The sequence below is a fragment of the Taeniopygia guttata genome, chromosome 1A (genome assembly GCF_048771995.1).
Source record: "Taeniopygia guttata chromosome 1A, bTaeGut7.mat, whole genome shotgun sequence".
NCBI classification, from domain to species: domain Eukaryota; kingdom Metazoa; phylum Chordata; class Aves; order Passeriformes; family Estrildidae; genus Taeniopygia; species Taeniopygia guttata.
Window position 1 is genome coordinate 62,883,947 of NC_133025.1, and position 23,860 is coordinate 62,907,806.

General features: G+C 40.5%; 1 protein-coding gene across 3 annotated transcripts in view; it reads right to left on the reverse strand.

Moving 5' to 3' along the window:
- Window positions 1-3,055: 3,055 nt before the first annotated feature.
- MPPED1 (metallophosphoesterase domain containing 1) overlaps window positions 3,056-23,860 on the reverse strand; it is a 63,858-nt gene continuing 43,053 nt past the window's right edge. For all 3 annotated transcript variants that reach the window (XM_072923701.1, XM_072923702.1, XM_072923700.1), the window contains exons 5-7: window positions 14,588-14,703; window positions 9,855-9,968; window positions 3,056-7,039 (exon numbers count right to left, since the gene is read on the reverse strand). In XM_072923701.1, coding sequence (XP_072779802.1) covers window positions 6,921-7,039; window positions 9,855-9,968; window positions 14,588-14,703 — 349 coding nt within the window. In that variant the 3' untranslated portion in view covers window positions 3,056-6,920. The remainder of the gene's footprint in view (window positions 7,040-9,854; window positions 9,969-14,587; window positions 14,704-23,860) is intronic.

Below are 23,860 nucleotides of genomic sequence, written 5' to 3' on the forward strand. Positions count from 1 at the left end.
CCTTGGTGGCTCATGGCAGCTTTCCCTTTCCTGTGTGTGTCACTACAGAGGACTGCAAGCGAGGGCAGAGGTGCTGCAACCCTGGTGTGTGATGAGGGATGGGAAGCACCACGGGCAGGCCACCAGGTTATTGGGGTTCCAGATGTTTGTACCATTTCAAAAACTGATGGAACAAGCTCCGATGCTGTGGACTCCTCTGGGCCATTTCTCTGGAGGCTTGCAATGCCCTGCCATGCTTTACCTTGCTGTCCTGATCTGCCTTCACTCTGTCTGCTATTGGAATTCATTCCCCCCAGAACAAGGCTCTTCTTTCCCAGTGGAGGGAACTGCTGCTGACTCACCTGGAGAGGCTTGGGGTGATGCCAGGAGTTGTGCCCAGGCTCATCCCAAGCAGAAGGACCTGTGTCCTTCTCCTACACCACTCCTGGCTTGTTGCAGGTCTTTGGGGCTAATGCTGCTGGGCAAGGTGTTGAGTTTTGTCTCTGGGCTCAAAAATAAGGCCAGGATAGGTTGACCCTCACCCTTGGGCAGCCCCAGAGAGATATCCAGAGTGGGGTGTCCATGGCAAGATGCTTCTCAGGGAGCCTCAATGTGAGTGCTGTGGAATGGCAGGGACCACCAGGAGTGACCATGGGAAGCACAGGAGCTGGTGAAAAAGGCAACGTAATCTGCAGCTGACACAGTGAAGCAGCATTTTAAAACACCACATAACAGATGCAACCAGAATGGCTGTTCCTTGCAACACCCTTAGAAAAGAGAAGAAAAAAAATAGAAATACAGGTTTAATTGCGTGCATTAAACTGATTTATCCTGCATAATTTTATTATTTCTAGAAAATTTGGCCCAGATGATTATGGTGGGAGGTAAAGTTGGTAGGAGACCCTGAAATTTGCCATTGTGTGTTACTACACAGCACAGAGGACAGAATCTCTGTCTGCACAAAGGCCTTCTTAGCACGCTGGAGGTGCAGGGCCGTGCAGGACCTGACCTTGCTGCTTCCTGTCTCTTGTGTTTCAGCACAGCAGCAGCACCACCAGGCTGAAATAGAAACCCAGGACAAGCCTCTCTGAAGTTCACAGCACACAACACTGTGATCACCTGGCTCTGTGCCCTGCAGAGGTACAGATGGAATCCCCTAGTCCCCTCCAGCTTCATCCTCACCCGCCCCAGGCAGCAATCCCAACAGGACACATGCAGCCATTCCCTTGTGGACAAGGGGGCACTTGTGAGAGGGCACCTCAGCACCCTTTGAGACCCCTTCTCAACTTTCCAGTGGCCTCTGTGCACAGGTTTGTACCACCAATCTTGATATCTTCTAGTTTTCCCAGTTTGCACTTGTCAGTGAGCTGGGCTAGCCCTAGCCCCCACAGCCAGGCTCTAACTGCAGTGGGGAAGGGGAACTTGAGACTGCACATGTAGGAGGCTGCTTTAACATCATCTTTGACATCACCCAGCTTTTCCTGGGTGTTGGGCAGCTCATGTGGTTGGGCAAAGCTTTTTTCTTACTCTGATTTTGAAACTTCATTCTACCATACACCAGTGCAACATGTTTATAGCAAGTGGCATTTTCCCCTCTGGCCCTGCTCAAGTTGCTCACTCCATTCAGAACGCAGAAAGAATGAGGGGATAAATGTAATGAGAATGCTGGAAACTATTGTAAATGCAGGCGAACCCAATGGGAAGAAATGACGATGTCTGACTCAGTTCAGAAGGCCAAATTATTTCTTTATTATAACCATGCTAAAATACATTAATATGCTATATAAAAGGAGGATACTAAAACTACATACTACTTTCTCTAACTCTAACACAACTCGTGACCCTCTCTGGAGAGTCCAGCCCCAGGTGGGTTGGATTGGCCATCAGGCTCAAACAATCCTCACCTGAATCCAACCAAGCAATCACTCCACTTAAACAATTCTCTAAACACATTCCACATGGGAAAAACAAGGAGCAGAAATAGAAATTGTTTTCTCTTTCATTTCTCTCTGTGCACCTCTATGAAAAATCCTGAGAGGGAGAGAAATGTGCCTGCCACAGGAAACAGCCAGCCTGTCTGCATCGTTGTTCCCCATGGCTGTCCCCCTGTCCCCAAGGCCATGCAGAAGCAAGACCAGAGCTCTGAGGGGAGAATGGGCTCTTCTCCCATGGCAGGAAGCATCTGTCTGCTAACCAGGCCCACATGGCCTGGGTGAGAGCAAAGAGCACCAGGGCATGGTGTACACAGACCCAGTGACATGTGGTGAGGTTAATTGCTCTGCTCAGTTTTAGTGTCGTGCTCTGGAGAGGGAATACACTTCACTGGGCCGGGGGAAAGAATGCTGACCGATTTGTGCAGAAGAAAAGCCTGTTCTTTCATCTATTTGAAAGCTTTTGTACATCAAATCCTGATGTCGCTGATATAATTGGTGTAGACAATTGCGAAGGTTTTGATAAAACCATTTGCGGAAGAGCTATTCATGGGGGGCAAAGAAGGGTCATGGTTTGGGGAGCAGCTAAGAAACAAAAACCCCAAAAGCAGGATGAAGGCTGCACAAATGTCACACAGCTCCTTATCCCAGACAGCAGCACCCTCAGCTCCCTACATGTGGTGGATGAGGGGGCCTCCAGCAGCAGAGCCCAGCCAAGGATGATAAGGACTCCCAAGGGCATCCCCAAAGCCAGGGGAACAGGTCAGAGTGGGGGAAGAAGATCCCCACCACAGACACAGCCTGGGTAAGTCTCCCTGAGAGGAAGTGGGGGCTGGTTATGGTAAGTCCAGATCAGTTCTCACCTCCTGAAGAGAAAACTGAGCTAGGGCCATGGGCAGCTCACCACAGTGGTCCACTGGGGATTACAAATATATGCTATTATTCCAAAAACGCCTAAAAAAAATGAAGATACTGGATAAAACTCAGGGGAGAAAGTAGCAGAGAACTGTCTAAATGTTCAGACAGGGAGGAAGAGGAGGTCCTCTTCTGGCACTGCTGCCTCTCACCAACTCCCAAATGATGCATCAAAAAGAGAGGAAGGGAGCATTTCTGACATAGGAAAGTAAGCGAGTTAGAAATAGCTAGCTAGAACTGAAATTATTTTTATTTCTAGATGAACTGAGTAAAAAGCAACATAATGGCCAATATACAAAATAACAAATGCCACAAAAGAGGTGCATATAAGTACTCCTATTTTCACTTTTCACATAAAAAGAGAACAAAGGGACAGTCAATAAACCAAATCAGCAGCACACATACAAGGATGAGCGAAATACTGTTGTTCTAATGCACTGTGCATAATCATCCAGAGTGCTCCCTGTTCCAAAACATCACTAAAATCGCAGATGCAGAGAGACTTGCAAGAAAGGGACAGGAATGTACCTGAAAGGAAAGGTCATTTGCAGTTATATTTGCTCTGTGTGAGTTACTTGAGCAGAAAGCAATAATATAGCTTTTAAGAGAGAAATTTTCACACAAACAGCAATAAATGGGATGGGGGCAAAGGTCCCCTAGGCAGATTATTCCAAAAATTGCCTTCTAAGGGATGTCTCATTCCTCCTTCCTCTGAAGTATTTGCCTGGACTGTAGGCAGCAGTCAGTGACTGGAAAAGACAAACCACTTCTTGTCTCCTCTGGCTCCCTCCTGCAGCAAGACCAGAGCACATTCCCACCTGCTGTGTCCCCAGCATTACCCTGAGACAGGGTTTTTCATCCTTCCTGGAGCACCAAAAGCAGCTGCTTGGGTGGGTGCTGAGTTCCAGCCTGCTCCTTCCTTCTAGTCAAGGAACATTTCACATCCTCAGCCGTATGTGACTGAGAGAGGTAAAAATAATCTTGTCATCTTTTTTTTTTTTTTCCATTGACGTGCAGTGATATCTCCCCTATTCATTGCTGAAATGAACCAGAATTAATCTCAGCCGACAATTCTGCCTGGTGATGGGAATGCACATTTTAGTGATACACATCAGCACACCTTCCTTCAGGAGCACTGCTACCTGGATAAATATCAGAGAAGGTCAGCAAAGGGGAGGTGGGACAGGAAATCACTTGAGAGGTCATCCCAAATTTAAATAGAGCTGACAACTGCACAGCTGGATTTGTGAAAATCTTCCTTTTCATGGCCTCCTTTATCTGAGGTAGACCAGAAACTCAGGTCTTTCTGTGCCCACAAAAATATTCATCTGGCCTTAACCTCCCTCTCTGTGATGTGTCCTGATACCCAACTCAGAGCAGGAACTCTCCTTCCCCAAAATGCTGCCCACTCCCAAAGGTTAGCATCCCAGTTCCTGACCTCTCCAGAGCTGTGCTGCAGCACTCCCACAGTAGCTTTTCCCTGACTCCCAGGCACACCTGGTACATTTTCCCACCAAAATACTTCCATTGCAGGCAGTGGTTCCTGTTTTTCCCTCTCTTTGCAACCCCAACCTCAAGCTCGTTACCCTCTGCAGGAGTTGTGGTGGCTGGAAGCTGGGGGACAGGGCAGGGCACCCTCTGCTGACCTCCCTCCATACCAGCTTTAATGTCCCACCTTCTGCCTTCTACCCCTGGAGAAGAGGGCAGTCATTCCAACATGGAGCTGATCACATGAACTGCACATTAAGAGACCTTATATCTTGTTGTGTGTTGTTTTTTTTTTTTTTTTTTTAAGACTTTATTCATCTAACATGCTTGACCAAAAATTACAACACTCAAGTTATGCCAAAATGATTAAATAATCTTTAAGCTTTCATACCTCAAGTACTTTAAATGATATTCTGAAGTAACAGTTGCTTTCATATCCTTTCCACATAAAAATACACAGTATTTGGAAGATACCTTAGGAAAAATTATTTTTAAGAGAATATTTTATGGTTGACATAGAAATTTTGCTGAGGCTAATAAAAGGACCTCTTCCCTTCACTTTAACATTTAAGTGCCGTGAGTGAATGTAAACATTTCAGACTTTAACATACAGCCAATTTCCTGCCACATTTGTTGCAAACCACTTGAATTGTGACTAGACAAGCCACTTTTATTCTAACTACATGCTATTGTTCATCTTCCCAATGATGGCAGGAGTTCATATTCAACTATGAATTTCAGTTCTTACTGATTGAGGAGCTGATCCTGAAATTTCTACACCAGTAGCACTGACAAAAATTGCCCCATCTTAATTAATGGCAGACTGCCCACCTTCCTCTGAGTCGAAGTTCACATGGCCTGGTTTTGCAACACAGGTATTTTAAATTGTTTATTTGTATAATGTACATGCAGCTGCTACAAAAAACTCACATTTACATCCATGTAACACACACAATTCTCCAATGCATGTGTGCAGGTGTGGGCTATGCACAGACCTGCAACCAGCTCTGAGCTGGCATTGCTGTGGTGTGCCCAATGTGTGTGAACAAGGTTAATGTCTAGATGCTGTCAGCCCCAAATTCAGGATGCCCACATTCAGAATACAGCAGTTAAATTATCTCCATCGAGTCAAAAGGACATGTTTGTTAGTTCAAGGCATAAATCTATTTCTTGCAGGACATGTCTGAAGCCCTGGGTTTTTTTTGGTGGCTTTGTAATCAATTCTTAAGCTTCTACCTAGGACAGGACTGAAATCCCAGCAGCTTCAATACCTCTGCTAGCACTGCAGGAGAGCTGCACAGGCAGTGCTGTGGCTGTGGACCATCCCAACCAGCTCCTGACACATCCCCTGCTTTGCCTGGTACCAAAAGCAACACAACAGATGGGTTTCTACTGGGTTTGTGCTGGGCCTCTCTCAGCAGTGTCCATGAGTGGGCAAACAGCAGTACCAGGTCCCCTGAGGTGACGTCTGCTCTGCACACTTGGGTGTGTACCCACCACTCACAGCCACCCAAAAGCGAGTGCCTGAACTACACCTTGGGTTGATGCCTTCCCCTTGACATCCATGTTTCCCAAGGACAAAATGATCACAATGACTTTTAACCACTCCTGACCAGGGCCAAATTCAAACCAGTAATCTCATCATTGGCTGCATGTCCCATTAGCAGTTTTTAAACCAGTGGTCCCAGTGGGTTTTGTTTAAAATACCATTACTACTCATTGGGTGGGCTCTTTGCAGGTTCTTTTTCTTTCTTTTTTTCCTTAAATACAATAACATATCGCTTTACAAAAACACAGTTATATTTTTTCTTTTTTTTTTTTAAGGGAAATGTCATCCTTTTTTTTTTTTTAAACAGGCGAGGCCAGGTTACAAATTCCTGAGTTTATACTGCACTTAACACAGTCTCCCTTCTTGAATGTTGAGCTGTTTACAGCATGCTGGCAATATGCACCATTTCCCTTGCCATCTGTAATGCCAGATGTAGTAAAACTTCATTTCAGTACAGTGAATTAGGGCCTGTATTGCATTGGTTTTGAATAAATGCAAAGACTTAGACCTGGAGGACTTGGAGAAATAGCTTTCTTCCTGTGACTGTCATTTGTGCACCATCTTTTATATTTGCCATGTTGATTATGGGAAAACATCTTTACCATCATTTTTATTTTAATAAGAGTTCACTGAAAAACATCTGAAATGAGGAAGTCCTAGTCTAAACACTTACGTTTAAACTGCAAATTTTCTTAAAGAAACACTCCTTTGAAAGACATTGTTCTTTTAATAAGTCCAGTATATGGTATGTACAAAAGCCCCTACTAGAGATATATATATAGATATATATATCTATATATATATATATATGTGGAATGCACTCACTTTTCTGTGTTCACAAATATTTTAATGGTGAAATGTTAGTCTTTAATCTGTTTCTGGCACGAAAATGTCTTTGTTCCTTGTCCACTTTTGTTACTCTAAATTTATCTGTGAAGAGCTAGCAGGGAAAAAAAGAAGGATTTTGCTTTTTTTGTTGAATGGTTCCCTATTGGGATTCTCAGCCAGCAATATAAAGTTGCTTATGTGTTGGGTACAACTTTAAATCCTCATTATAATCATGTGTTCCTTGGAGTAGGTAAGTCAATAACTATAGGCGGATTAAGTGGCTGGTAATTCACAGTGCACACAGATGCATTCACATAGGTGGTAGTTCCATCAGCCATGACACCATAACCTAAAAAGAAAGAAAAATTCTGGTTACTTTCATTATTCCTTATTATCTTCTTTCATTTTTAATTACCTTTATCACACAATGATAAGTGCCACATTTTTTATTACTCAAAAGGAATTTAAAAATTATCTTTGTTCAAAACATAAATGTTCCCTGAATCAATACCATCTTTGTCCTACAGAAGAACTTTTAAAATTGTGTAAGAAAAGCAAAATGGGGCCTCAGTAGCTGGTGGCTATTATCTCTGGCAGCCAGGCATTCAACCTGCTTAGAAAGACAGATACTTTTCTCTGCAGAGATTTTTCACTTAAAACCTTTTTAATTTTGGAAAGGATGCTTCTGATCGTTTAGGCTTGCTGTCATCAGTGCAGCAAACTTTGGCCAATTTTAATCTTCCCACCTTTTTTTTCCTGCCCTGTGTTGAACATCCTTTAAACAACCAATGAAGAAAAAGCATTGCTTGACTGAGGCAAGTACGTGTGCATGTGCATCTGGGCAGGATTTGCCAAGTTGGAACCTCTTCTAGCTATGTCTTTGAACTTGTTGGCCAAACTTCATGGAAAGGCACTAAAATGCCTGCCCAGGCTGAGAAAAAAATGGCTTTATTATTGAATGCATTGTCTAACAGACAAGGTGAAAAAAAACCCCAGAACATTTCCACAGGAGAACACACACATCTGTGTGTCTCACCAGCAGTGAAAAAGCTTCAGCTACATCTCATGTCTGGCTAGACATCGAAGGCAAACAATTCCAGAGTTAAATCTGCAGAAAACCAAACTTCCAGCTCTAATTCCTGTAGAAGTACAGTGAAATGCTGTTTCAGAAAGTGAAGAAGAAGCCCTTTGACAGCCTTGGTGTTATGGAAGAGAAGACACACTTCTCTGTTGTCAAAAAGCTTTTAGTGAATCACTAGGAAAAAACATAATCTTGATTATATGAAGGCTAAAAGTTTAGTGTTGGAAACTTTCACTGAAATATTATGATCAATATGAAGAACTGCATTCATCGTCAGAAATACCTGATTTTGGGGAAATCACCTGGTAGAAAGCATTTGTACTAAGATTCAATCTCACCTTTCATAAAGTTAATAGTGAAATGTATTCATTGCTATTCAAACCCCAGGTACTGAGGACCCTACATTTTTTCTGAATGCAATTGTGTGTCTTTCAGAGCACTGAAAATTGCATAATTTGCAAACAAAGAAACAGTAGCCAAATTCTTTTCTCTTTGGTTCCTTACAACACCCTGAATAATGCAGGGCCGTCTGCACCTCTCATAGAAAAAACACACTATAATTAGGGCCCAGGGAGGGAAGAAAATTCTGTCAGGTTCCTGTCACAGGCATTTCTTTAAATCCCTTTATGTTTGCCACAGAACGACTGCTCTGAGGAAAACACAAATATGCACACAGGACAGTCAGCACCGCAGCTGGGACTTTCTGTCTCCTCAGCTCCACATTTGGAGAGAGCAGACACTCTCTTTTTCCTGGAAGATTCATTATGCTGCAGCTTTCACTCTTGTCCCACTGCCAGCAAAGTTTCCTTGGCCATGACCTCAGTGGAGTACTGGCTGTACTGGGAAAACCAGAATTTTAGCCAGAGCCCCTGCCATGCTGCTTGTCCCTTCCACCGGTGCATCAGCTTCAAGCCCATGTGCAGAGATATTTTTTGGCAGATATGGTAGTGCAGAGAGGGAATAGGGCAGAAACCTCTCTTAGAAGCACCTCTTCCCCCTAGATGTTCAGTGAATGACTGCTGCAGATGTAGCTATGCTCACTCCGAGGAAGAACTCATCTGTTCAAATCGTGCATTCTCTCTACAAAGTGCAGCTTTGTTTGCTCAGGCTGCCTACAATGGGAATTCTCCTCTGCAGAGATTTATCATCCCACTGAAAAATAAGCTCTGCAGTTCCCCATTTGTTTTCTCTAAATTATGATAGTTAACAAGAAGAGTACCTTGTTTCTGTGTTTTGATACCTATTGTGCCAACTACATTAATTCACAGGATTTGCTATTCTATGGAGGTGCTATTCTCTTCCCTCGAGAGCCAGATTTGGGCTTGGTTTTAGCAGATGTGATTTTGTTTACCTGCCTGAAGCTTCATGGCTTGCTGTTTGCTTATATCCCCTGCAACCCTCTTGGCTTATAATTTCTGAAATAACAATTAGTTTGAACTATATTCACCAGCTCTCTTGGTTGGAATATCAAAGACCACTCTAGCAGCATTATTTGTTTACTCTGTGATTTAACAGCACTTTGGACATTAACCAGGCATTAACAGGTCACTGCAGATGAGACACACGAGGAGAATGGACCTAATCCTTGAGCTATGAAATAATGATCTGAACATCTTATCCATTAATTTTAAGACAGTTATTGCACAATCTTGAAGATCAAGCCTTAGAAGCACCCCTCAAAACATTCCTACCCGTTTTACAACCACAGAAGCTGACACACAGAGATCTTACATGAATTATTGTGAAGCACAGATTCTGCTGAGGAAAAAAAAATATCTCCATCCTAATATTTAGTCACTTTCTGTGACAGCTGGACTTGTATTCTTATTTTTAAATTCACATCAAAGTACTCATCCCTGTGAAGGAAACATCAACCTGTTTTATAGATGTAGAATATGAAAGATAAGCTCAAGTACAAGTATCGAAATGTGGATATCAGACAATTTCACCTCTATATATACAGCTAAATATGTATCTGAATTCAAGAAGTGCTTCAGTTCAGACATTCAAGTTTGAAAATGCTGGTTTAGCCTTCTCTGTTTGCCATTTCTAAATACATATATATAAAGACATGTGTTCTAACCTTCATGGATGTGTCCAAAAACATGAAGCCTTGGCTGTATTCGTCTCTGGACTGTGTTCAGCAGCTCAACACATCCTACTCGTTGCATTTTCTTAGGGACCCAGTCTAGAAAACCTTTGGAAAAGGAAGGAAAGCTTTAAGAGAAGACAGGTAATCCACAAAGCTGTGCTGTCATACATATTTTTTGAGATTTCATGTCTCATGGCTTTTTACAAACAGCCACGGAAGAATTGAAATGGCAAAAACTGTGTCTGCCTTGGTATGCAGAAGAGGAAGGAAACAAAAATACTGGCCGAAAACCATAAAAGCTCATCTAGATAAAAAGGACTATGATAACTCTTTCCAGTTTTTTTTCAAAGAATAGAAATAATCACTGCAATCAAAACATTTTTTGCATTGTTGTTAATGGGATAACTCAATGCTTTACCCCTTTTTCTTTCTGAAGAGAATGAGATGTAAAGTGCAGTAAATTCAAAGGGAGCCTTTAAAGAATTTAAAAGAAAATTTAACATTTAACTATTTAAAATCAGTCCTGGGACCTACTTTTTTGATTGAACACTTGAACCAACCTAATGGAATCTGTGCTGCTAATACTACAATTATATTGTTATCACATTGAATCCTACAGTAGGAATCCACTACATGCCCAAAAAGTGACATCCTCGAGTTAAACCACTTCATGGCACAGCTTCCCTAAACTGATGGATCTCAGGTGGGAAGAGAAACTCAGGCCTTTTGCAGAAGATATATTTAAGTGCTGCATTTATTTGCACAAAATTTGTGTAAAAATTTATTTCTTACAAAAATAGAAATGTTACATCAACTTGCCTCTTTGTCTAAAAATACTGCAGGGGAAAGTTTACTGCCAACTGAAGTCCATGTTTCTTTCCAAGTAGCAGTATAAGGAGCATGTTATATTGGAGTGTTTGCAACAATCAATCTGTTTTCTCTCTATTGTTCAGTCATTTTCATCAGGCTCAGTTTTGGAAACCTAGAAGATAAAATCTTCCTGGTTTTATTTTGTTGTTCTGACATTTTCCCTGTGCGCCTGTCATAGCTTTGCATCTCTTGGATTTTCTGCAGTAGTGTGAATATATTGTGCCTTTAGCCAGAGGTACAGAGTCTGGACCTGGTTTTCATACATTTACTTTTGATGTCCACTCAAGCATGGCTAAGTAGCCAACCAACTGATTTAAAAGACCAGAAGTGTGGTATTCAAGCTCTTGGAAAAGCTCTCAGATTTGCTAGAGCTTCAGGGTAGGTTCACACATTGAGAAATACCTCTTTAGCTGCCAGTGCTTGAAAACTGGGCTCAGTAAACTGTGAGGTTTTACCAAAATGACAAAAGTTTGCATTTGTTTCATAGTTACTGAGAGAGCTAAGTTCAATTTTCAAAAAAAAAAAAAAAAAAAAAACAAAAAACCAAAAAAAACCACCAAAAAACAACCAAAAAAAATGCAGGGAATGGGGCATCCTAAGTGACAAAAAGACAAAAAGAGGAAGTTCTGATCATGATCAAAGACCTGAAGGTGCTGTTTGGCACCTGTCAGGGAATGTAGAAAAAGAAAACCCTGCTGACCTACAGCCAGGCTGAGCAATGCTCACTCCTGCTGAATTCACATGTGCCATCGAAGGGAGGTCAAAATTCACCAGAGAAAAACAGTATTTATGATGTCAAAGTGAGGCCAGCAATTCCTCTGGAATAAAGTAATGTTTGAAGTTTTTTTTTCCAGAGTAAACATATTATAGCCATAGGTTTTATTACTCCAATGATTTGAAACAGTTAATTGTCAAAATATCTGCAGTGAACACAGAGCCAAAAGTATTTCCACTTCAAAAACTTCACAAACAAAAATCCATAAAATTAACTTCTCCATTAAATTAAGCATTATTTATGTTGAACATGTTTTTGTTTACATGCATTATCACCCTTCTGAAGCCTTCCCATATGTTTGCAGCTTATTATGTACACCTGACTACACAGACTAAGAATAATTGATTACACCTAGCTAACAATTAGAGTTCATCTGAGGGGTTTTTAATGTTTGGTTACTTGAAACAGGTTTCTGCAGCTGTCAGGAAAGTATAAATCTTTGCCACAGACTATCAAGCAGACAGCTGCAAATGAAGACTTAAAGGTGAAATTAAATTAAAATCAAAGAAAAGAAATTGAACTTTTGGAAGATAAAAAAAAGAATCATAAATGGAGATCTTTAGAAAAGAAAAATATGCTGATATGGAAATGAGCATTAACACTGATCCTATAATCACAAATTCTATATTTCATAAGCTATGAAATACATTGCATATCTTTGTTAATACTAATAAACAGGTTACTAATAAAATGGTCAAATATAGCTTTTTTAACCTTTTTTTTCCCCATCCTGTATGAACCTCCCATCTATCCCTGCTCTGGTTTCATCCTAAAGCACTACTCTAAAACAGAAGAGAAAAATTATTCGGATTTTTGTTACGTGACTAAATGGAAAACAAAGTTCATTAACTCTTAATGGTGTCTCTGCAGCTAAATCAGACCATTTCAAAACTATGTAATAATGTGGTATTAATTAGTTCAGGAGGATGCACACTCTTGAAGTGAGGAAATCAGAGAGCAGCACAGAAAATGGATGATGGGCAGAATTTAGGCAGCCATGCTGAAGAAAAAACCCCAGAATTTGCAAGAGGACTGATTGCTATTTGTGATCATCAGAAACAACTCTAGTGAGGTTCTGAATTCCAAGATCAGAATAACAGGAATCAGCTTTCTGATTAAAATAATTGGCTGGGAGGTTCAAGGAGGATGCTGTCTCCCAAAGGATCTAGGACAGAGCTGCACAATGAGGTGGTTTTGTAAGTTAAGCAGAGTGTTAAGTTCTTTGAAGTGTCATATATTTGTTGCCATGGGTGTCAGGGAGACCAACAGCTCCTGCCCTCAGGCAGAGGGTTCTGTGCTTGAGCCATCTATTAATGCATCAATGAGAGAGAGACAAAGAAACAGGAACTTCTGAAAAAAAAAAAAATAAAAAGGAAATTCTTGGAGGATGATGGAAGATAAAGAATTAAAAAAAAAAAAAAGCACATACTGAGCCATGGAGATGGGGGAAATTCACATTACTCCCATTACAATCACTGGAGATGGGTGGCCCTTCCTCAGAATTACTGCAATTATTAATTTACTTTTCAATTATTACATTTGCTATTAAATTTATTACTAAAGTCTGCCTGTTGAGTGCCAGCTCTGCAGTGCTCTTTAGGGGTCCTCCTCCCTCTGCTGATGCCTGAGGCTACTGGAGAGGCCTGGTGGCTAAAGCAGCAAGGTGGTTGAATCTCTCCACTTTCCAGTATTAGATTTCAAGTGAATCTTCAGTCAGCTGAATGTTGGATTGTTTAACAGCTGGACAGATGGCTTTAAAAGGGGTTTTCAAAGTGCTGAAAAAGCTTCTGGAAACGTTTTAAATATGACTTATAAATAAAACTACATGAAAGACACAGCACTGTGGCTTGGACCCTAGCAGGGATTACCCCCATACCAATGGCTTGGAGTAGATATCTCAGGGCTGAAACACTTAATTTCTGACATCCACTTTTACAATACAGGCTCATATTAAAATCAGTCCATGGCATGGCATGAGACTCCACTTAGGTGAAGAATCAAAACACACACCCCTAACTGTGAGAAACTCTGCTCACAAAGAACTGCTTTCCCCCAGGATTAGTGAGCAGTGGAATGCAAACATGTCTTTCTAAAGAAAACAAAACACAAACCCTTTAGATACTTTCTCTTCCAAGCTCTGAAAGAGAAGAAAGGGTGGAAGATGAGGGGTTTAGCTTCAGGAAATTGGGGAATCTAAAAGTTTAAAGAAACCAACAGCCTTCATTTCACTCAAAGCACAGTAAGGCTCAGCAGAACACTTGAGTACATGATTCTTGTTCAAGTCCATTTATTAAATTAGTGAGAGTCAAACACACAGTCACATTGAATATAGACTGCTATATGTTAAATGCATTGAAAAAAAGCTTAAAAGCCTTAAGCCTTTACTGAATCTGGACAACTTTACGTGATTGTATTATTTCTGTAGTAATGTCAACATTTTCTAGGAGTACAAGAAATCTCTTATTGATAGATAGCTTTTATATTACCTATATTAATAATAATTGGAAAATGCACATACAAAACTATTTATTTTTGCTCTGTTAATGTTGCCAAATTGTATTAAAGATAAGCAATTCAACCATCCTGTCCAAAGAACAGGCAAACAATGGGGAGCGTCTGGGTGTGTGAGGCAGAAGGTGCACCAAGTCAGCATGATGAGGCAAAAAAGAGATTCTGGGTACTTGTTAGTGGGAGAATGCAGTAGCAATTCAGGAAGAAAGCGATAAAAAATAAAATCCTAATCCTGCATTTCTCTTCAGACAGGCTCCATGCTTTCAATCTAGTAATTTCACCAATGGCAAATTAGAGGTGTGCATAGGAAAACTAGACCCTGCTTATTTGTAAAGCATATTATGGCTTTATGTGTGAACATTTTATTTTTAAAGCCATGATTTAATTCCCTGCCACTGAGCAGAGATATCATAGGCAATCATGAGTTGAAGTCCTGGTGCTGCTGAAATCAGTATGCACGTTGCTTTTGACTTTTGTAAGTCAGGATTGCACTCTTTTTCTAAGGAGAGCCATCAGTTACCATATAATCATCTGAAATACACAGCTAAGAGCACTATTATTTTCTTACCGAGAGGTGGTCCATGTGTTATAAGAATATCTATTCCATCTGGAATAAGGTTCCATTTCTCTAATAGTGCTTGGCCTCGTGGAAGATTAAAGCCCCAGCCATAAAACCAAGGTTGCCTGCCAAGAGAGGAGGAGAATGTCTTCAGTGCTACTTCCATGTACTGGTTATCTAATTAAAATACTGAGGTTGACTCTTTACTACCACGGAATTTGAAGACACAAATAGCATTCATTTTCTTCTTTGTGTGCACAGTAATCCCCTCTTTCCATACAAGCAGTGCAGTTTAACTTGTATGGCAAACACGAGCAGTCCTCCCCACTTTCAGTAGACAGCATAGAGTAAAATATTCACAGTATTGCTGCAACTACTTACAAGCCCTGGATACCAAGATCTCCATGTGTGGATTATCACGCTGACTCTCACAACATTTAGAAGAACAGCTGTCCCAGACACCTCCACGTGATTTATGCTTCACATTGGCTCCCAGCACATTTGGCCCTTAGCCTATGACCAGCTGGGCAAGGATAGACCCTGGCACCATGACAGATCCTGCTCCAAAGTCAGAGACATCATCTCTGCTGCTTTGTTTCCCTAATTGGATACATCCCATCAGAACAAAAATGCTGCTGCCTCTCTTACACACAAATTTCTTCTGTCCTCTGGTGTGCTGACTTGCTTTTAAGTAAGACTTTCCATACTCGGGATTCCTTATCAGACAGGCATTTACACTTTTTAAAATGTACTCATGGAGCAGCTCATCATGGAGCAGCGGGACTGTAACACTGCCAGTCAGAATATAATTTATCTGTATCTTGCTATCCCATTGATTAAAAAACTATATTTCACAGCAATTATATCACAGTGTTAAATTATGTCTTGCTGACTAGGCTCCAATTCTAGGTCATAAAATTGAGGGGTTAGTTTTAGGCTGGAAGTTTTAATAATTTCTTGACTGACGTCCTGTGACCATACCCATATTTGAAGAACAATGAACAAAAGGGTTTTCTTCCACAGACAAAAAGAGGCTCAACTACTGAACTAAAAGGCTTTCTTTCTCATCCCTTGCCTCTTCATCACATGTCCTGGATAACCAGGGTCTTGAGAAACAGGTGTCCCAGGGGAAAAAAAAGGTGAAACTTGGGATATATATTTCTGCTATCTGGACCAGAAATATATATCTCCCAGCCTCCAGAAGCTGTGATGAGGGAGGTGACAAAGGTGTGTGAAGGACAGATGCCAGCAGTACTAGCAGTGAAGCACAAATCTTATTCTGAGTAACATTGCTCAGGCCAAGACAGCTGGCTGAGTAAAAGACACATCCCTACATCAGGCCACAAACTCACACTTTTCTGGTTACCTGTTCAGCATTCCAAGCTGCCTTTCTTCACCTTCCTCCTGCCAGGGTCTAGAGGGAGGCTCAGGGGAGACCTTATCTCTCCAAAGCTTCCAGATAAGGAGGTTTTAGAAAGGTGGGAATTTGATCTCTTCTGCCAAGTAACAATAAATAGGAGAAGAGGAAATGGCCTAAAGTTGCACCGGGGAGGTCTAGATTCGATATTGGGAAAAAATCTTCACTGATAGGTTAAGTGGCTAAGTCACCACGTCTGGAAGCATTTAAAAGATGTGTAGATGTGGCACTTGGGGACATGGTTTAGTGGCATCAGGTTTATGGCTGGACTCGATCATCTCAGAGGTTTTTTCCTAAACAATGATGGGACTCTCCTAACTGGCTTATTGTGCAGAAAGGTACCATGTGACATTGCCACACAATAACCACACAAGTTCTGTGGAGCTGAATATGCCCCTCCTTACATTCAGCTCACCACTGAGTTAAGGAAATTATTTTTACCACACAGGAATGCCTCAAAAATTAAAAAAAAAAAAAAAATGAAGTTTGTGAGGTGCTTGGGTATTACAGAAGTAGGAGGCTTCATAAAAATATACAGTGGTTCACTTTTTCTAAACTCTTCATCCTTTCCTGCCTTGGGATTTCATTCCACACCCAACATGCCAAGTATTATTCTTCACCAAGATGAAAATACACAACTGTTGGGCAAATTGTCTGTAGGCCCAGGGCACATTTTCCAGCAGCAAGATCTCACTGTCAAAATATTTGCAAGGGCAAATAGGTGGCAAAAGAAGTGTCAGCACAGTAAATCATGTGTTGTAAGTCACTGACAGTTTCAATGGATATGCCTGGGGTGGGCAGGAACAGGATTGTCACTGGGTTCCCAATGGGAAGTGACAGGAGGCACCGTCCCACAGGTGTGCCAGACACAGAAAAGAAACCAGTGGGAAAGACCAGTGTTTGCCCAAGAAGCACAGGTCAAAAACTCACAGAATAATTATTTCAAGACTACAATGAAGCATTTTTCAAGAGAAATAATCATGACTGCCACAGGTCTGACCAGAAGTCCGCTTAATCCTGCTGAAATCCAGACGACAACAAACCACATAGGCAGCTGTGAGAGCCTCTGCCTGCCTCTACCAGGGCTGGACTACACATGGCCACTTTGTAAAATATCCCATTTCCCCTTATGAATAGGCATGATCTGATTATTAAGACAAGAAGCACTTTCCCGTGTCCTTCCCTCCTCCCTCCCTCCCTCGCTCCCTTTGTGGTGACTGCAGCGGGGCTGGTAAGTTATGCATGCTGGAGCTGTTCTTTTGTGAAGGGGAGATGTTACAACTTGTGTGATTTGCCATTATGCTGTCTTTTGTGACAATCCTGAGATGGAAGGAAATGTCTGGAATATTTCTGGCAAAAAAAAAAAAAAAAAGAAAAAAAAGAAAAAAAAAAGAAAAAAATATCCCAGGTCCAAGAAAGGATTCAGCGGAGGATGTTGGCATGCTTTACATTGGAGAGAAGAAAGGCAAATCACACACTGCAGTGCCCCTACCCCCAAAAGCAAAAACCATCTTTATAAGCATATAGGGATTTTATAAATCCCCAAGCCCCTTCTTCTGAAAATTTATTACAAATCAGCTATCAAAGTTTCTGTGTAGGAAAAAAGCCTGCTTCTCTAATACCCACTAACAAGCTCATGACCTGGATATCATGCAAAGGCAACTTTGTCTAAAATTTGCATTTATGATAGAACCTGAAAACAAAGTTAAATTATTTATATTGAGTACTGAATTTCTGTATTCCCAGTTAGTGCTTACTCAGGAAAAGTGTAATTAGTTTTATAATGTATTTTTCAATAATATTACATTTGACAAAGAAGATATTGTCATGTATGTTCTACAAGAGAAAAATCTACTATCATCAGAAAAAAAAAAAGAAACCAACCCAAGAAAAATTTATTTGGCAATTAAAGACATACATCATTAATGTATTTCACATTTGAAGTGAAGAACTCATCTGTAGAAATGTACTTTGATTTAGGTCTTACCTTTTCCAAGCGAACAGTTTGAGTGTCTCCAACACTCTACTGAAATTCAACCAGTTTATTATTTTGATAAGAATAATGATTGTCTACATGTAAGATTCAAGGGGGAAAATACATCAGAGGTGAATTTGTTTACAGCACAATTAACCTTATGTTTAAAACATTTGAGCAAGTTTTGCAGGCCAAATAATCTGTCACACAAAAAGGGCTGAATTATCAGAGTTTGTGCTAGAAATCGGATGTTGCTTTATGTACTGAATTTCTATCTTTCTGTTCTAAAGTAACCATTGGAATAATTTTCTTACAGAATGATAGTTGCTATGACAACCATAGCAAATTTTCCTTTTCTGAAACAGATGTCTCATTTAGTTGAAAATTAGAATGTGAAAAACCCATGGGAAAAATTAATTCAAACTTTAACAGAACACTGACTACAATGTAATCTCTTATAGGTTAACCCCTTAACATCTTTTTGCACTCCTATAGTAACCTTCTCATAAATTCTAATTAAACCAGTTTAACCTCCTAGAAATGACCTTCTTAGATATCATTAGCACTTTAGTTGTCTTTGAAAGGATCATTTCTGTTATAATAGTAACAGAAAAAAGTCATACTAAAAAAATAATGGTCAAACATATTACCACCCTAATTATTTATTAACTTTTTTTTTTTCTTTTATTCTACTACTACAGGAAAGAGCTAACATGTAGCCCAAGAATTCTTTTGTCATTTAAATGGGGCTTTACTTAGTTTTGCGTGTGAAAGGTGAGGATGGACCACACATATCTGACCTGCCCTTTATGTGAAAACTGAAGGTTTTTCATTTCCAAACCAGTGGTACCCATCTCAATTTGACAGGCATCTCAATCTACAAACAAGGGACGCTTGACTGGGGGGAACTATCAATGTACCTGGATTTTTCTATTACAAGCAATGAAAGACTGAAATTTGATTCTCCATTGCTTTGATTCAATTCTTTTAACTCAAAGAATGGCTTCCTTCTTTTCCAGCTCAAGGGGACTCCTCACAGTACCTGGGTACCCCTGCAAACAAACAGGGCAGAAAACCAGTGGCACTCTCAGAAACATCCTCCCCTTGGCACTGCCTGCAGGGCTGGGGGGTGTCATCTAGCACAAGAGGTGCAAGATTTAATGCAGCATCTGCCTCTAGGCTGCCCAGCTGAGTAACACAAATCTTGCCACCAGTAGGCACCAATTACCCTCTTGGACTTCAGGGGGAAAGCCCAGGAGCCACAGGGTGGTTTGACTGAACAGCAGTGGTGTTTCAATGGGATTGGTGGGCAGCATCTTGCAAACACCCTGGTAGCAAAAAGTGCAGAACTGAAACACATTGTACCTCCTAATTTCTATTGTTTCCTATAAAAATATTTTCTTTTTCTGCAGCTGAAAGGCAAGTTTTCTCACTAGAATTCCTTTGCTTACCAAATACAATTCAAAGGTTCACAAACACATGCAACTTGCTCCAGTCTTTTCTCCACAACTGTTGTCATTTTTCTCCTACAGGAAAATAAACAGATATTGGTGACTGTCAAGAAGCTCAGTGGGAAAAGAATGGACCAGATCACCTTTCTCAATCCTGCTCCTCTTCCTGAAAGAAGCAAATATTCCATATTTAGAAGACTGGACTGAAAGCCATACTGGCAGGAGGGACTGGTCAAAGGCCATGGAGCATGAAAAGCAGATCCCACAGTGGCAAACACAAGCAAAACTGCAACATATCCTGATTCCCAGCCCAAGAAAACTCCCTGTTGGACATGTAAGTCTAATTTTTCCTGGTATTGATATCATCTTACTATCACAATTAGCTACAGTCCTGTGAACATGAGTGTACAGTATTATCTACACTGCATACCTTCCCTGGTGTGCAAGTTCTTCAGGTGTTCATAGTTTTACATTCCCCACCACGGCATAAGCTGAAGTTAACCAATCACTTCATTTGCCTTTTTAGCCTTTCCTCAATAAGTAATTAACTATTTTACTGAGTATTTCTATTATTTTTAACTCTACTTTCTCTCCAAGTAAGCATTCGCAAAAGTTCATATTTTTTGAGGTTTTTTTTTTTGGTATTGGCCATTTCATCTAAAGTAGTTATGAAATAACATGGACCTTTTTATCTTTTCTTCCTTGCATGCAAAAGGGCCATCCAAAGCAGAAAGGGAAAGGACAAAAGCAGCTATCAGGCCATTGGTGCTAAGAATGACTGGCAGGGCCCTGTTCGTTTATAGGCTTTGAAATTTCATTCAGGACCCTGGTATCTGAGCCAAACATAACTGAGATCTAAGGAAAAACATGTTTCAGAAATCTTCAGGAGCATGAGAAGATTTGTATTATGAATAACTTCCATGTAAGAGATGCAAGGTTGGTGTGACTTTTAGGGAACAGCAGTGTGCAAAAAGAATTAAACCGTGCAAAAAAAGAAATTTAATTTTTTTATTCTTAATACTGAAGCCAGATATTTTTTAGTGAAAGGTAAGGCCTAGTACTTATAACTAATAAATGGAAATGATGCAACTCAGATCCTCTACTGGCCATAACACACAACTCTGCTTCCATGGGGAAGTTTGCCCTACTTGCATTGCATCCAAGGTTGTCATTTTTGAAACTCTGAATCAAATTAAATTATTGTTTTCACAAAAGAAAGAAGGATAAAAATCTGAGTATGGCCCTTTGTCAGTAATTATTTCTCTTGCAATTCGAGTTACACATGAAATCATTCATCTTTTGTTTAGTAAAGGATTTCATACAGCTCTGACTGCAAAGAAGAAAGAATGAGCTATGACTAATAGGAACTGATCATTTCTAAACATTAATCTGTTATATAACAATGAAAAATAAAATGAAATCTACTTTATCTTCATAATAAGAAAACAAGAAGGTAACAGGTAAGGAGGAAAATTAATGAAAGACTGAATTTAAAATATGCCAGTACCAAATGCAGATAGTTTATCTCATCCTTCTGGAAGGCAAAATATTATAAACCATTTGATATTTTTAAAAAATAATAAAACAAACAAAGGTAGAAGCTAATTTGGAATAATTAGTCAAAAGATTCAATGCTGAGGGTGCAGATGTAGAGCAGTACAGACTTTCAGAACAGTCTTAGGGATTTAGTGCAGAGATAAAGTCTTGAGTTCCTGATGTCTCAGAGCCTGTTCCTCCAGTCTCTTGAATTCTCAGGATGTAAAAGTGCAGATACAGCCAGGTTATCCAGCCCATATTTGAGATACTGGTAGCTGGCAGTCACAGAAAGAAGGGTCAGGAGGAGAGTCAGCAGCCCCTGTGTTCTTAGTACAGTCACCATCTCATTTTAAATGTAAAACCTGCCAAGAAGGGGCCAACGCAGAAGGAAAAAAAAAATTTTATGCCCATCAAATTAAGAAAAGAAAAAGAATGTTCTTCCACACTTCCAGCTAGCTGGTGTTGTAGTCCCCTAAGACACTGGAGGTGTTGGCCACCTGAGAAGATGGAATACCCCTTTTAGGGCCTCTCCCAGATGAAACATGACTAAAATACGTAGGATATGTAATAGGTGCCCTGAGAAACAACAAAAAACGCTCTCACAGTAGCCACTGAATTGCTGAGCCCCCCAGTTACAGCTGGGCCCAAGAGTTACTCAGTTTAGTAATTCACCAGTTTACATTATTGCCTCAAAACACCAGGAGTGATTAGGCCATATGGACTAGCTATCTGCCATTTCTTTTCTGATTTCCCTCCCTTTTTATTTTTTTTTTTACCTTCTTTTACTTAAAAAATTCAAATTCATTTTGATTTAAACAAGCATGAAAACTCTTCCAAAATGAATAAATTAATGCAACGTGTGCATATATGCATGAAGTGCATTATTATTAATGATTCCAATCTAGCAACACATGAACTTAGTTCTTGTTTAAAAAGGCACATACTGATAGTTCATATGCCATGTGTCTACCTGAAGTGAACAAAATCCAAGCAATCCTAAATTCCATGTTTACATTTTTGCACAGCCCTAAATTCACTACACAGTGCAGTGGTAGAAACAAACTGCTGCAATATAATTTTCTATACCAAAATGTACATGTTTAACAGCTATCCTTCAGCTGAGATACGTTAAAAATTTAATTATCTGATGTAGATTACACAATTAGAAACACCTGACACGCACAGGTGCAACCCTGTGTTGTAATATCCAGAGAGCTTTGTCTGAACTCAGGGGGAAAAGAAAGGGAATTTAGGACCTTCTGAAGGACAAGAAACTCAAGAAGACCACAAGGATGTTGTGGGTTATGCAGGGGAAAAAAGTAGAAGTGCCGATTCCCAGATAGAGCCTAATCTGCCTATTGATATAAAAGACAGTAAAAAAAAAAAAAAAAAAAAAAAAAAGGATGGCCAGGAAGAATCTCCACCTTTTGTTGGATGCAGGGGGAAACATGGTGACAAGGACTGAGGAAAAGGCTGAGGTACTCTGTTGGAACTTTGACTTGGTTTACGGGTTTTGTGTGGTGGTAAAGTTGTTTTTTTTTAATTTGTGTTTTTAAAGAAAACTTAGTAGTTTTTTGTTGTTTGGTTTTAAGGTGGTTTATTGTAAGCTATTTAAAAGATTGGTTTTTTCTGGCTACTGTGGTTTGGTTAGTAGCTTAGGTAGAGGTGCACACACTCTTGATACTCTTTCTGTTGTTTTTTTTTTCTTTTTGCTTTTGGTTGTTGTTATTTTTTATATTTTATATTATGTGATATATGTTTATAGTTTTTAAAATATTTATTAATTCTATTAAATGGTACTTTTTTATTCTAAATTAATTTATAAGTGCTAATATTATCAAGAATATGAAGGTAAGGAAGAAGAAAGAGGAGGAATAGGATTGGCTTATATTCTTCTATTGTAAAACTTTTGATTTTTATGTATAAAGTAAAACCCACCCCCTGTACAGGTGTTAAAACTCTATTGTATAATATTAATTTTTTTTTAATTTTGAAATTATTTTTATTATAATATTTAAATTTTTGTGATTTTTTGTTTTATTTGTAAAGTTGGTAAATTATTTTGTGTCTTAAACTTAAAATTATAGCTGTTTTTAGTTGTTTGCTAGGGTCTTAAATGTTTCTGACTAGGGCTTGGAATTTCTAAAAATGTTTGAGGGACATTTTGAGTTCCAACAGCACTCAATACTTTCTCCGCCTCACTCTTTAACAGTCAGACTAGCTGTTATTGTACCGAGCCCCTGAGCTGGGAAGGATGGGGAGCAGAACAGAGCCCCAAAATCCAGGGGGAAAGAAAGGGTCACTGACTGCTTCACCACAGAGACACACCAAGTCAACAGGGCTGGATGGGATCCACTCGAGAGCTGAGTGTCTTCTCATGGAGGGCAACCAGCCCCAGCCAGGGTGGGTTTGTGGCAGGCAGCTCCTGCTTGCCCCGAGCTCTGTCTGTGGCAGGGTGAGTCCTGAGCAGTGAAGGAAAGGATGTGGATGTGTTTCTCTGGATTTTAGGAAGCCTTTGACACAGTCTCCCACAGCTCTTCTGGGGACAGCGGCTGCTCACGGCCTGGGTGGGCTCGGCTTCCCCGGCTGTAACAACAGGCTGGGGAATGGAGCCACAGCCAGGGGGGCAGCAGGGCTCAGCCCTGGGGCCAGCCCTGGTTCATGTTTTTATTGATGATCTGGGTGAGGGGATGGAGGCACAGCCGGTCAGTTCATGAGCAGCACCCAGCAGGGTGGGAGTGTGGATGTGCTGGGGCAGGCGGGCTCTGCAGAGGGGTCTGGCCAGGCCGGATCCATGGGCTTAGGCCAATTGTGTGGGGTTCAACAAGGTCAGGTTGTGGATCCTGCCCTTGGCTCACCCCGAGCCCTGCAGCTCCAGGCTGGGCAGAGGGGCTGCAAAGCTG